Source organism: Taudactylus pleione, unplaced genomic scaffold (genome assembly GCF_031769625.1).
Source record: "Taudactylus pleione unplaced genomic scaffold, aTauple2 ptg000218l, whole genome shotgun sequence".
Classification (NCBI taxonomy): Eukaryota; Metazoa; Chordata; class Amphibia; order Anura; family Myobatrachidae; genus Taudactylus; species Taudactylus pleione.
Genome location: NW_028284620.1, coordinates 7,602,445 through 7,617,002, shown reverse-complemented (window position 1 = coordinate 7,617,002; position 14,558 = coordinate 7,602,445). Strand labels below are relative to the sequence as shown.

Genomic DNA, 14,558 nt, shown 5'->3' with positions numbered 1-14,558 from the left:
ATCAATATTTTTTCTTAGAAATGGATGGTTGGAGTTGGAGCTGTTCTCTTTCAAAAAGATGCAGCCGAGAAGTTGTGCAGTACTCTTGTTGTTTCTTGTAAGTTTTTTAGTTCCCAAGAAGATTATGGGGACAAAAAATTGTTAGTGATTAAACCTGCTTTACAAGAGTGGCGGTATCTGTTAGAAGGTGCAAAATTCCCTGTGATGGTCTTCACTGACCATATAAATCTGCTGTACCTTCAAACAGGAACTTCGACTGTTCAATCTTGTCATCACATATCGTTGAGGAAACAAAAATATTATGGTTGATGGGTTGTTTCTACTATACTACCAAAGAGGAAGTTCTATGTGAGGATAATCCTATAATAATCCTCTTGCTTTCTTTCTGTGACTAATAAAGTAAATATACCCCTGGAAAGTAATTTGTTCCACCTGAACTCCATCTAAAACTACTCCAATGGGCATATGCTTCACATTTTCCTTGGCATGCAGGGGTAAAGATAACTTTGGACCAGATTTTTAGGAACTTCTGGTGGGCATCAGTGCGTCGGGAAGTAAAAGATTTTGTGGCAGCTTGCTCTCTTTGTGCTCAGCATAAGATCCAACCACAAGTACTTGCATCCTCTTCCAACTACTAATCAATGGACATACATTTCCATGTACTTCATTACTGAACTACCCTTCTGCCAAGGGTTCAATATATCTAGGTAGCAGTAAAAGGTTTTCTAAAGCTGCTAATTTTGCACCCTTCAAGGGATTGCTCACAGTTCCTAAATTTATCCAATATCTTTATTAAATAGATCTTCAGGCTGCATGGATCTCTTTAAAACATAATTTTAGATTGGGTAGTACAGTTCACTTCCAAGTTATAGCGCTCTCTCTCTACAAGTGTTTCAACATTATAGTAAACTCCTCATCACCGTATCATCATCAGGGTGATGGTCAAACGGATCGTGTAAATAAAGACTTGGTGAAATGTATCAGGATGTAGGTCTCGGCCAATCAGGATGATTGGGTTTCACTGTTATTGTGGTTTGAATTCACCCATAATAACCTCTTACATGAGGCTTCAGGCTTTTCTCCTTTCTACATCAAGAATGGTTTCCATTCATTTGCAAGAATTGCCTTCCTGTCAATAAGTTCCTCTTTCAGCAGTTTGTTACACCATTAAATAATTCTTGAAGTTTAGAATAAGGTAAAGATGAAGGGCTTCATTTACTAACAAGTTTGAGGTGTTTTATACTCGTTACGAGTGAAACCTAGTGATGCTGTTATTTATTAAAGTTTGTTAGTGCAGTGGGGTTTATTTGTTTGTACATTCAAATCAGTAGGCAGCCTTTATTTATCAATGAGCGATATTTGTTCATTACCGTTCGTTGCGTTATTTGAAACTCTCCAGCTTCATGCTTCTGTTAATCTGCGCCCACAAGCCCTGTGGTCCTGTTGGCCGACATACAGGTCTATCGCCCCCCAAGTGCTCAGCAGCAGGTGCCCCCCCATTCTCTCTACCTTCGGAAGCAGCCAGCAGCGCCCTTCCTCCCTACCTCCATCCCTACCGCAGCAGCCAGCGCTCCCTCCCCCTTCCTCCCTCCCGCAAAAGCGGTGGCCCCCTCCTGCAGCAGCAACCAGCGGCCCCCTTCCTCCCTCCAGCAACAGCCAGTGCCCCCTCTTCCTCCCTTCCGCAGCAGCAAACAGCGGCCCCCTTCCTCCCTCCCTCCCTCCCTCAGCAACCGACACCTCCCTCCCCCAGGACCCCAGCACACAGCTGTCTAGCTATTCATCCTCGCAAGGCAGTTGCAGAAACAACACGCTGGGCTGGGAAGGGAGGTTGCTGCCTGGCTTACAGCGCATGTGCCAGAAATGCTAACACGTGGTACATGCGCCCATTACAGAAAAAAAAAAAACCTTAAATTCGTCATCTGTTGGTAAAGAAGAAACAGCGCTGACAAGATTTTTAACATTACCGCTCGCTGGTGAACAAATCATTAAGAAATTCAAGTAAAAAAAAATCAAAAGCCGTGGCGAGCGTTAACGCTAAGTACCATAGCAGGACAGATTTGTTAGTAAATGGAGCTTAAAGCCTCTTCTCGTTACAAGTTCTATGACAAGAAAATAAGGAAGTTCCCTTTGTCTAAGCCGGGAGATAAGGATTGGCTTTCAACTAAACATCTACATTTAAAGGTACTTCTGATGAAACTTGCTCCTAGATTCATTAGGCCATTCCAAATTCATCGATTCAGTTGTTTTAAGATTGAAGCCTATATAAAAAACTGTTAATAAAATACAAATAAAAAATAATAGTATTATTTTATCCAAATAGGGTGCCAGCGCTTTGGGTCTGATTGTGGGCAATGGAATACTCCATTTGGTGGTATGATTTCTTTAAAGCCAATAAAATGTAGTTGATCACCTTAGCAAACATAAGTAATATAAGTAATGCAAGGGTGGGTTAAAATAAAAGCAGCACATATGTAAATACTAGAGATGTGCGCGGACCCCGTCACAACTATTTTTGATACCATGGTCAGTTTTCATGTCTTCATTTTGAAATATTGAGAGGAGAATTTGTTTACTAAGGGGGTATTTATCAAAGACTAGAGAGAGAGAGAGATGTGAGATATATATCACCAACCATTCAGCTTCTAACTAATGGGGGGTATCCACTTAGCAATATACAAACGAGAGCACGATTGCGACATTGCAATCGTGCTGTCATTTGTATAGCAAGTGATGTGCCTAGACTGAACGTTCACTCGTTCAGTCCCGGCACATCCCTCATCCCCGCACATGCAGAACCTGACGAGATCGTCAGGTAAACCTGCATGTACGGGCGATGTCGGATGTCGGAAGCGACCCGCGGGAACGCGCATTGCGGGTCGTTTCCATCCAAAACATGCCCGATGCATGCATGATGCATGCGCGATTTGCAAGCGATTGCTCGATAACGTCATCGTTATCGTGCAATCGCTTGTTTAAATCGCTAAGTGGATACCCTCCATTACATTTTGCGGGCTGTGTTTAAGAAATTATAGTTTGGAGCTGATTGGTTGGTGATATATATTTCACAATTTTATCTCACATCAAGCTTTGATACATATGCCTATGTATCAAAGCTTGATGAGAGATAAAATTGTAAGATATAAATCACCAACCAATCAGCTTCTAACTTACATTTTACAAGCTGTGTTTGAAAAATGACAGTTAGGAGTTGATTGGTTAATAACTTTTTCTCTCATAATTTTATCTCTCATCAAGCTTTAGTACATAGATCCCCAAAACTGCACAGAATTTGTCAAATAAGGAGATCTCACATCACCAATAAATGACTCATATGAATGAAATCACAAGCCTGCTGAAACAGCTGCAACCGTGAAAGCAGAAACCTCTGCATTAACGTTTTCTTTTTAATATCAATTAAGCTCTCCATTTATACTTTAGAGCTTCAGTGTTTTTACTGAACAGAAATCAAATTGAATAACTATGAAATGTGAAACTTAACTATTGAAAAATGTACTTAAATTGGAATCATCTGTTCTTGGAGAAAACCACACCCAAGTGATTGGTTCCAGGTGCCAATGTTCTTACGTTTTGGATACCAGATCACCATAGCAACCATTTCTCAAGTGGCAAGGCATGTCTAATTCATGTGGCACCATTTTATATGGAAAATATATATGCAGTAAAAGAGAAATAAGCAACATTTTCACACATGAAGCAAGAAGAAAAAATTAACGTTTTAATATTATTTTTATTTTACTGTACAATTCTATTATAATGGTGTATTAATATCCTCCATCCCAAACTATAAAATATATCATAGAGCTTGCAGTACATAAAGGTATATTTAAGTATTTTACAAAAATATGCAATATACTAACTTATGATTGAATGACTGAAATGCACTTAATTGTATTCTCGGTGTCAAATAATTAGCAATCCAAAGGCACGCATTTATTCCAGAACTTGAAAATGCCCCTATAGAAGCACTATGCAAAAACTTTTGTAGATCTAACTAAGGGGCCTATTCATTAAACGTAAAAATTCAATGGAGATAATTAGCTTTAGAACTCTCATGGAGTTCTAGCTAATTATAGGTGGAATTCATCATTCCACCTCTCCATAAGTATCTATTCCGAAAAGCTGTCATTTTTGCGAAACTTACCGCATCTGTAGGCAGTGCTGCGCATGCGCTGGTTTTACAGATGTAACAGCGCATGCGCAGCACTGTTTCCAGACGCGATAAGGTAGTGTAGAGAGGGAAAAGTATCTATTTCCCGAAAAGCTGTCATCGCAAAAATGACAGCTTTTCGGAATAGATACTTATGGAGAGGTGGAATGATGAATTCCACCTATAATTAGCTAGAACTCCATGAGAGTTCTAAAGCTAATTATCTCCATTGAATTTTTACGTTTAATGAATAGGCCCCTAAGTCTGTTCATGAATACCAAAATAACGTTATTTAAGGAAAATGTCCTTAAAAACGTTATTTTAGTGTTGATGAATAGGCCCCTAAGGGACCTATGTATCAAAGCTTGATGAGAGATAAAATTGTGAGAGAAAAAATATTAACCAATCAGTTCCAAACTGTCAATTTTCAAACACAGCCTATAAAATGTAAGTTAGAAGCTGATTGGTTGGTGATTTATATCTCACAATTGTATCTCTCATCAAGCTCTAATACATAGGCCCCTATGGGCCAAATGTAATAGGGTGAGAGTTTAGAAAATGTGAGAGTTTAGCAGTAACCTCTCACATTGGTCAAGTTTTATCTTCAAAATGGGAAAACATCTGGATGAGATTTTAAATTGTGAGAGTTTTTTGCGTCTGAAAAACATGCAAGTTTGCTCTGTTGCTTTGTTCTCGGACTCTATTACATTCGCCGAGTTTAAAAAGTGTGAGAAAACTCACATTTTCTAAACTCTCTCCCTATTACATTTGGCCCCACATATCTACATGTTGTAAAAAGCTACTGCTTTCATTAGCTGGACTGAGTTGAAGATGTGACTGAAACTAGATACCAGTAAATGATGGCCAGTGCTCCTGTCAACATGGCCCATAATGACTTGGGTTTTGGGTGGGTGTTTGTACCCTGCTATTCCACGGGACTAGGACTAGGTACAAGAAAGGGATGTTATTACAAGTTACAAGTAGTAGGACACACACATCCATCCCTTAGGAGCTACTTGGACTTACAAACAAGGGCATACAAATAAAAGAAAAATATGGGCCTGTACTGTGGGCCTGATTCAGCACGGATTGCAAGGTGCGTTCGCACGAACCCGCTCGCTGTGAAAAAATGCTAATGAATGAAGTGGTCGCACGCCAACTGCAGAACTATACCAAGAGGTCCACCACTGTATAAAGCCGCCCACTTACAATTACATACATCCACAAGTCAGCGAAAACATCGGTAACATCGAATAACATCGGAACCATACGCAGAGTTGTGGGTGAGCTTGACATGACTCACAACCTGCGAAGCTTCCTGTTGCCATGTAGACCTCTAGCTGCATATGCCGTCACTGGGGCTTAATTATGCCCGTGTAACGGTGTTCAAACGCACAGGCACGCCTTCATTCCGCCGACCACCCCCCCGTCACCACCCCCAAACAGACACTTCCTGTCAATCACTGTGTGATGGGACTGCGTGCTATCTGTGATCGCTTCCCGATTGCAGCGACTAGTTCGGTCACAGGCACTGCAATGTATACACATGCAAAGAATGCAAACATCTTGCGATCCGTGCTGAATCAGGCCCTTAATCCATTGTTTGCTAGCTTCAAATAAAGAACTTTTGAGCAATTTTTTTAGCAGTATCACCAGGTTTACATGGCAATCATCTCAAAGCATCCCACTTCTAACCCCATGTGTAGGATGGCGCCCCTATAGCTTCTCTACAGTAAAATGCTATAGACACAATTTCAAATCGCAATCCCTACCTAATATCCATATGATCCTCTCTACATAACCAATAATACATATAACAATAGATATACATTACGTTTTTTTTTTATTTACTGCTTTTGTTTAAAAATATTTTGCGCTGAAAACTAACTATTTTGTCTATAAAGCACTGTATGTTCTAGAGAGCTGTTCACATTGAGTAAATCAAGTGCACCCCAGCTCACAGAGGGGGAGATGCATCAAACATTGGAGAAGTTGCACATAACAACCAATCAGCTTCGTTCTTACTGCCATTTTATAGACTGTGCAAGATAAATGATAGCTACAAGCTGATTGGTTGCTACAGGCAACTTCTTTACTTTATCTCTTTCGAAGGTTTGATACATCTCTCCTACATCCACTTCAGAGTGTAGGGGAAGCTGATTGAATATGTTGTATGCATGGCCGTAATTAAGGGCGTGCGACTGGTGCTACCGCACAGAGCACAAGGGCTGTGTGGCCAGCACCATCGCCACACTGCGACCCTTGTGCCCGGCTAGTAGGGTGCCTGGAACGACACCCTGCAGCTAGGATTGCTGCGGCAGTACTCATGCTGCAAACGGGCACACTGCGGTCTGTGCAGTCGACCAGGTGTCCTCAGCCACCAATCCCTTTGAGCGACATCATGATGTCATGAGCTCTGGGAGTGGGCCTGCACAGGGCACATTTGTGTCCTGTTACGGTCCGGATTGTGCAGGCAATTGCAAATAATTTATTTTAAAAAGAGTTACAGTGCATCCAGTAAGTATTCACAGCGCTTCACTTTTCCCACATTTTGTTATGTTACAGCCTTACTCCAAAATGGAATAATTTAATTTTTGTCCTCAAAATTCTACACACAATACCCCATAATGACAACATGTAAAAAGTTTTTTTGAGATTTTTGCAAATTTCATTTAAAAAAATCTATGAAATCACATGTACATAAGTATTCACAGCCATGAAGCTCAAAATTGAGCTCAGGTGCATCCTGTTTCCACTGATCATCCTTGAGATGTTCCTACAGCTTAATTGGAGTCTACCTGTGGTAAATTCAGTTGTTTGGACATGATTTTGAAAGGCATACACCTGTCTATATAAGGTCTAACACTTGACAGTGCATGTAAGAGCACAAATCAAGCATGAAATCCATGGACTTGTCTGTAGACCTCCGAGACAGGATTGTCTCGAGGCACAAATCTGGGGAAGGGTACAGAAAAATATCTGCTGCTTTGAAGGTCTCAATGAGCACAGTGGCCTCCATCATCCGTAAATGAAAGAAGTTCGGAACCATCTGGACTCTTCCTAGAGTTGGCTGGCCGTCTGAACTGAGCAATCGGGGGAGAATGGCCCTAGTCAGGGAGGTGACCAAGAACCCAATGGTCACTCTCTCAGAGCTACAACATTCCTCTATGGAGAGAGGAGAACCTTCCAGAAGGACAACCATCTCTGCAGCAATCCACCAATCAGGCCTGTATGGTAGAGTGGCCAGACGGAAGCCACTCCTTAGTAAAAAGCACATGGCAGCCCGTCTGGAGTTTGCCAAAATGCACCTGAAGGACTCTCAGACCATGTAAGACAAAGATTGAACTCTTTGGCGTCAATGCCAGGCGTTATGTTTGGAGATAACCAATGGTTATCCAATGGTCACTCTGTCAGAGCACCGCTCATCACCAGTACAATACCATCCCTACAGTGAAGCATGGTGGTGGCAGCATCATGCTGTGGGGATGTTTTTCAGCGGCAGGAACTGGGAGACTAGTCAGGATAGAGGGAAAGATGAATGCAGCAATTTACAGAGACATCCTGGATGAAAACCTGCTCCAGAGAGCTCTTGACCTCAGACTGAGGCGACGGTTCATCTTTGAGCAGAAAACTCGAGCCTAAGCACACAGCCAAGATATCAAAGGAGTGGCTTCAGGACAACTCTGTGAATGTCCTTGAGTGACCCAGCCAGAGCCCAGACTTGAATCCGATTGAACATCTCTGGAGAGACCTGACTATGGCTGTGCACCAACGCTTCCCATCCAACCTGATGGAGCATGAGAGGTGCTGCAAAAAGGAATGGGCGAAACTGCCCAAAGATAGGTGTTCCAAGCTTGTGGCATCATATTCAAGTAGACTTGAGGATGTAATTGCTGCCAAAGGTGCATCAACAAAGTATTGAGCAAAGGCTGTGAATACTTATGTACATGTGATTTCTTAGGTTTTCTTTTTTATTAAATTTGCAAAAATCTCAAAACATTTTTTTACACATTGTCATTATGGGGTATTGTGTGTACAATTTTGAGGACAAAAATTAATTTATTCCATTTTGGAATAAGGCTGTAACATAACAAAATGTGGAAAAAGTGAAGCGCTGTGAATACTTTCCGGATGCACTGAATACTCGGCATGCACTACTAAAACAAAATGATAATTAATTAATAGAAACGCTGTTGTATTGTACGCTGATGGATATTATCAGTACCAGTCTTATTGGGTTGAGTACGGGATCTGATGGTCAGATTACCGACAGCGGCATCCCGACAGTCAAAATCCTGACGGATTTTGTTAAGTATTTAAGCCAGAATCTTAATCCTTACCCTAAAACATCCCTCCCGCGTCTCAGCCCTAACCCAACCCTCCCGCAGTCTAACCATAGCCCTCCCGTCCGCAGCCTAACCCTAACAATCCTCTTCAGCAGCCTACACTGAACCCTCGCCTTGTGTTTAACCCTAAACCTTACCCTAATACTTACCGCCGGAATCTGATGGGATTGTGACTATCGGAATGCCACTGTCAGTATTGTGACCGTCAACATCCTGCCCGTTGGGATCCTGACTACATACCGTTTATTTTACACTAAAATGTATATTGAAAGGCACTGTTATTTTTTTCTAGATTTCTCACAATGGATAAATCCTGTTCATCTTATATTGTTTTCATCATGGCACTTTTTAGTCTGCCTACAATGGTAAGTCACTATGTCATTTTTAATGTGGAAGTACAGTTCCTGTTAAATTATACACTGATATTACACAGTGATGTTATTAGATGTATGAACTCTTATACCTGACATCTATATAAACTGTGGGTTCTGATGTAATTGTTTCAGTGTTCATTAGAAATACTTGTCCAGCTTATGGAATAATGTACCAACTACCGTAAATTATTACCTATATATATATTAGAAGTCATCTCAGATATCTGTTATGTTATACATACATACATACATATGTGCTTTTGCATGCTCACAGAACTACTCGGTGACTGCTATTATCCACAGGAAGTAAAGAGGTGTAACATTGTATTCATCACCCTGAGAATTGAAACTGATGGTAAATTTTCACCAATTTGAATCATTTGGTAGCTTAAACATTCAGAACCATAATGTTCTGTCTTCTAGGAATGTTCATGTTAGTATTAGGTGGTGAGTGTATTTGATAAAGCCCTAAATTGTTTTTATCATGGACCATGGTACCTATAAGATAATAATGGCTCATTGTGTCTCTGGAATTTTGCACCTCTGAGATATGGCCTATTACACTGTGTAACATTTTGTCAGAATTTCACTCATCTCTATCTACAGTACCAATTACATTGATGGTGCACAAAATATAGTTTCAGAAGTAATTCTCTACTTTCTTAGCACATTATTTCTTGAAATTGTACCTGTAATCACTCCATACCTGGTTGTAGAGTATTGGGGTACCTGTAATCACTCCATACCTGGTTGTAGAGTATTGGGGGTACCTGTAATCACTCCATACCTGGTTGTAGAGTATTGCGGTACCTGTAATCACTTCATACCTGGTTCTAGAGTATTGGGTGCTTGTAATCACTCCATACCTGGTTGTAGAGTACTGAGGTACCTGTAATTACTTCATACCTGGTTGTAGAGTATTGGGGTACCTGTAATCACTCCATACCTGGTTGTAGAGTATCGGGTACCTGTAATCACTTCATATCTGGTTGTAGAGTATTGGGGTACCTGTAATTACTTCATACCTGGTTGTAGAGTATTGGGGTACCTGTAATCACTCCATACCTGGTTGTAGAGTATCGGGTACCTGTAATCACTTCATATCTGGTTGTAGAGTATTGGGGTACCTGTAATCACTCCATATCTGGTTGTAGAGTATTGGGGTACCTGTAATCACTTCATATCTGGTTGTAGAGTATTGGGGTACCTGTAATCACTTCATATCTGGTTGTAGAGTATTGGAGTACCTGTAATCACTTCATACCTGGTTGTAGAGTATTGCAGTACCTGTAATCACTTCATAACTGGTTGTAGAGTATTGCAGTACCTGTAATCACTTCATAACTGGTTGTAGAGTATTGGGGTACCTGTAATCACTCCATACCTGGTTGTAGAGTATTGGGGTACCTGTAATCACTCCATATCTGGTTGTAGAGTATTGGTGTACCTGTAATCACTCCATATCTGGTTGAAGAGTATTTTACATTAATAAATAAAATGCTATTGATGACAAAGTGAATCCATGCACCAGATCTGTCTATGGATTTGAATGCTGACCTTTGTATCATGAACACAGCTGCTATGTATTGCTTGCAGTCATTGGTTTTGTATAGCTTATTATAAGTATTTTTTGTGTAGTCTGTTTTCAATCATAACCGGTAACTATCCACGTGAGACTCCACAAGAAAACATTCACCAGATGTTGATTTTATTCTATTTCACTGTACTGTATATCTCTACTTTGGCCAAGAGTAGACCGACTGCCCCTAGACGCAACCAAAAGCTGGCAGGGCATGCTGGATTTGTAGTTCCACAACAGTTGGAGAGAGCCACAGATTTACCAAGTCTGCTCTATATGGGTTGGGTACGGGATGCTGGTGGTCAGAATACCGACAGCGGAATCCCGAAAGTCACAATTAAGTAAGTATCCTAACCCTAACCATTAACTTTCCCCCTAGCCCTAACCCACATTTCCTGCAGCCTATCTCTAACCCTACCCTCCCGCAGCCTAGCCCTAACCCCCTCCCCCCGCAGCCTAACCCTAACCCTCCCCCTAGTGCCTAACCCCTAACCATAAACATAACCCTAATACTTAACGTCTGGATGTCAGCGGTCGGAATTCTGGAGCCGAGATTCCGACTGCTGTCGGGATTTTGGAGCCTATTATGTCCGCCGGCATCCCAACCCCCGGGATGATCGCTACATCCCCGCTATACTATTAATTTATTTTATGTAATATTAAGTAATAGTTTAGTTGAAAAATAACTTATTCTACTCTTGTTGCTGCAGAATGTAAAATACAGTTCAATATTACATATTTTAAGAAAATTACACATTTTAAATAGGCAAAATAAGAAAAATCTGTCCATATTTATATACCTGATATATCCTATATCAAGTTATCAATAAATATCGGGGTTGATTATGAGTTGCATGCTCTTTGCCATAGTCGCATCTGTGATTTTATGCTACTTCCAGTATCAGCCCTTCGCCTTATATACAAGTGTGCATCTGACTGTGCAAGGGCTGGGACTTTGAAATCTTGCTTGGTGCATATTTAGATGCAACCATCAGTCGCAGCATGGAAACTTGCACCAACCCCATGCTAGGTGCAGAATCTCCGAGTATGGCCTCTAATGTGAGCTTTTAAGCGATTTGCAACCAATTCTGCAACATGCCTGCAACACCCCATGCATCTCCGTGCCCCTAAATATCTACATCGCAATCATTGCCTGGGAATGGCTCTTACATTTCCAATACATTTCACACACTGTGTGTCTCCATCACAACTGCGCCTCTGTGCGTACAGTGTAACGCATGTGCCATACAAGTATTTAGGGATCTACACGCAGTAGCAAAACACTCAACTCAGTAAACATTAGCACTGTGTGTGGCTCAGAATCAGGCCCATTATGTGATATTCTTAAGCCTGGGGTCAGGTTAATTTACAGTGCCTTCATTCTCTTACTCTGCGATATTGTATCTCTTACCAAAGTATGCCTTGGTAAATGGGTGAAGCCACGTGGCATATTTATTTATAGGCCTGGAAACAACATTTCTCCTCAATGTGCAGCACCTAATCAACCTATAGACTGAACAGGCGGTGTGCCACCTTTAAGGAAGACATATGGACCAGTTCTGGAGACCCATTTGGTACTTGAAGTGTGGCTCATTGACTTTGGTGAGCTCCAAACGGCTTTCCTCAGTAGGCCAAACAGAAAATGTTATAGAATAGGCAGGTACCTGGACACCCTGGTACAATTGGAACAGATTAGGAAACCCTGCAGACACATGGACTGGATCTGGACTCCCTCTGGACCAGATCTGCACTCTCTATTGACACGGAACCAAATCTGGATACCTGGACAAACTATAGTAGGCTCCCGTTGTAAAGGCTGTCTCTCTCAGAATAGCACTGTCCACTCTGGCACCATCCTCCCTTATAATGGTAACTCCTTCTTTGCTGCCAGCCTTCTCTCTAACAATATCTTTTAAAATGGCAGCTCTCTCTCTCTCTCTCTCTGAAACGGGTAGCTTTAACTTTAAATAAAAAACCTGGCATTTCTCTTTGAGGCTGGCAAGTCTCTCGATGGCAAACAGCAACTCCCCTCTTTGCTGTGGCCCTCTGTACATACTCTCTTAGCAGATGCAGGACACACTTACCTTTACTGTGCTGCCTCTGTTTCCTGAGCAACTCTTGTGTGCAGTCCCAGTAATAGGCTTCTCCTCTCTCCTGATAGTCAGTCTACCTCTCCCTTGTGGCCCCAAATGCCATTTCTTCTTTTGTTAATAGGGCATTCTGGGGGATGTAGTTTCCAATGTCCAATGAAGAATTGCACTGCCCACAGCCAGAAACTCCCCCTCCATACCTTGCCTTTTGACTCCCTGAGTACTAAAGCTGGCTATACACCAGACCAACTTTCCTCCAACCATCTAACTAGTTGGTTGGTTGAAATTAAAATCCGATAATGTATGGGAGCAAATGACAATCAGCAATTTGCTCCCAAACACCAGAAAACATGAAAAATGTCGTTCAGGCAAATTGGTTAAATCATTTTGATGCAAAAAACTGAACAACAGCTTTCATCAGTTTTCTGGTGTTTGGGAGCAAATCGCTGATTGCCATTTGTTCCAATGCATTACTGGATTTTCATTTCAACCAACCAACTAGTTGGATGATTGGAGGAAAGTTGGTCTGGTGTATGGCCAGTTTAAGTCCTGGGATCTGATGCACAGGTAACAAAAATAATGTAATTTATTATTTTGTGACATTTTGGATAATTTTGATGACACAAAAACTGTAAGTATTTATAAACGTACAGAGGGCCTGATTCAGAGCTGGACGCTATTTGCGGACAGTCGTTCCAAAAAAGGGGCCAGCTATTTAAATTGAGCGCTTGCTCTTTGCGGTTTGTTGACGCCTCTATGTCTGAGCGAGTGAACGAAAAATGCGCTCACTATTTTGGAAATACGCCCTTTTGCCATTCGCATCACACGTCATCTACGGTATTTATTAGATTAATCGGGTACATTGAAAGGCATCTGAACTGCTCGCAGTGTTTGTGGTAGGTTTCTCTTACCGTTATCACTGCGAGCAGTTCAGGCTAAAAGACAACCAAGTGATGTGGTCGATGACGCTCCTTTACTAATTATGCACTCCCATTAAACGCCCTTTTGACCGTTAGGCACGCCTGCGTTCGGATCTCCACTCCCCCGTTTTCAAGCACCTTCCCCTGTTACCACCCACAAACGGTACATTCTGTCAATCAAATTAGTAGCCCCTCGCTGTTTTGCGAGTGCACGATTTCCGACCGCAATGACTGGTTTGCGCATGCGCATTACGACCCATACGCATGCGCAGTTGTGCGAACATCGCTCAGAGCGAACGAGCGGCCCCTTACGAGCAGCTCTGAATCAGGCCCAGAGTGCTTCATAAAAAAAAATTGGACAATTAATATACTAAGGTGGCTCAAAGAAATAGATAAATACATTATTGATAAGAATTCATGATAACAGTAAAAAGGCTAAAATTTCTGTTTATCTTGAGGTCAAATGCATGTAAATGTAATGTTTTATTTTTTTAATGTACTGTAATACTTAATGAATGAAAGTACATGAGACATAAACACTTACCCTGTTATTGGAGGCTTTGGACGCCTGTCTACAAGAACAGCTGAGGCTGAAGGCCCAAGTCAGACTTCTTGAGCATCAAACAAAACTGCAGCAGATAAAAATTGAGAATCTGTTACGAGAAAAGGAGCTTCAGCTCATGGACCGAGGAGATGAGGTTTCAGTTATCGATCTTGCAGAGAAAAGAACCTACGCAGGTCAGCTTTCATTTTTACTTTATTTAATTGTAATAAAGCAATTGTCCCCAGTCGTTAAGAATATGGATAAATGTTGGGTGATCCTTTAAATAAAGGGACAGATTGTATCGGAAACTTGTATTCGGGACTTAGGCCCTCATTCAGAGCCGCTCGTTAACAGCAGTACGCTCGTTGCGTTCCGATGTTGTGACACCGCGCATGCACCGGTGTAACACTGCGCATGTGCGTACGGCAGATTGCGAGTTTTTTTTCACTCGTTCGGCAAATTGCGAACAGGAAGTGACATGTCAAATGTGATTGACAGAACAGGCCGTTTTTGGGCGGTGACGGGGGTGGAGATGGA

At 41.6% G+C, this 14,558-nt stretch overlaps 1 protein-coding gene across 1 annotated transcript in view; it reads left to right on the top strand.

Annotated features, from left to right (window-relative positions):
• FGL1 (fibrinogen like 1) overlaps nt 1-14,558 on the top strand; it is a 58,981-nt gene that overhangs the window by 7,893 nt on the left and 36,530 nt on the right. Inside the window, exons 2-3 of the mRNA XM_088478804.1 lie at nt 8,807-8,879; nt 14,035-14,215. Coding sequence (XP_088334930.1) covers nt 8,817-8,879; nt 14,035-14,215 — 244 coding nt within the window. The 5' untranslated portion in view covers nt 8,807-8,816. The remainder of the gene's footprint in view (nt 1-8,806; nt 8,880-14,034; nt 14,216-14,558) is intronic.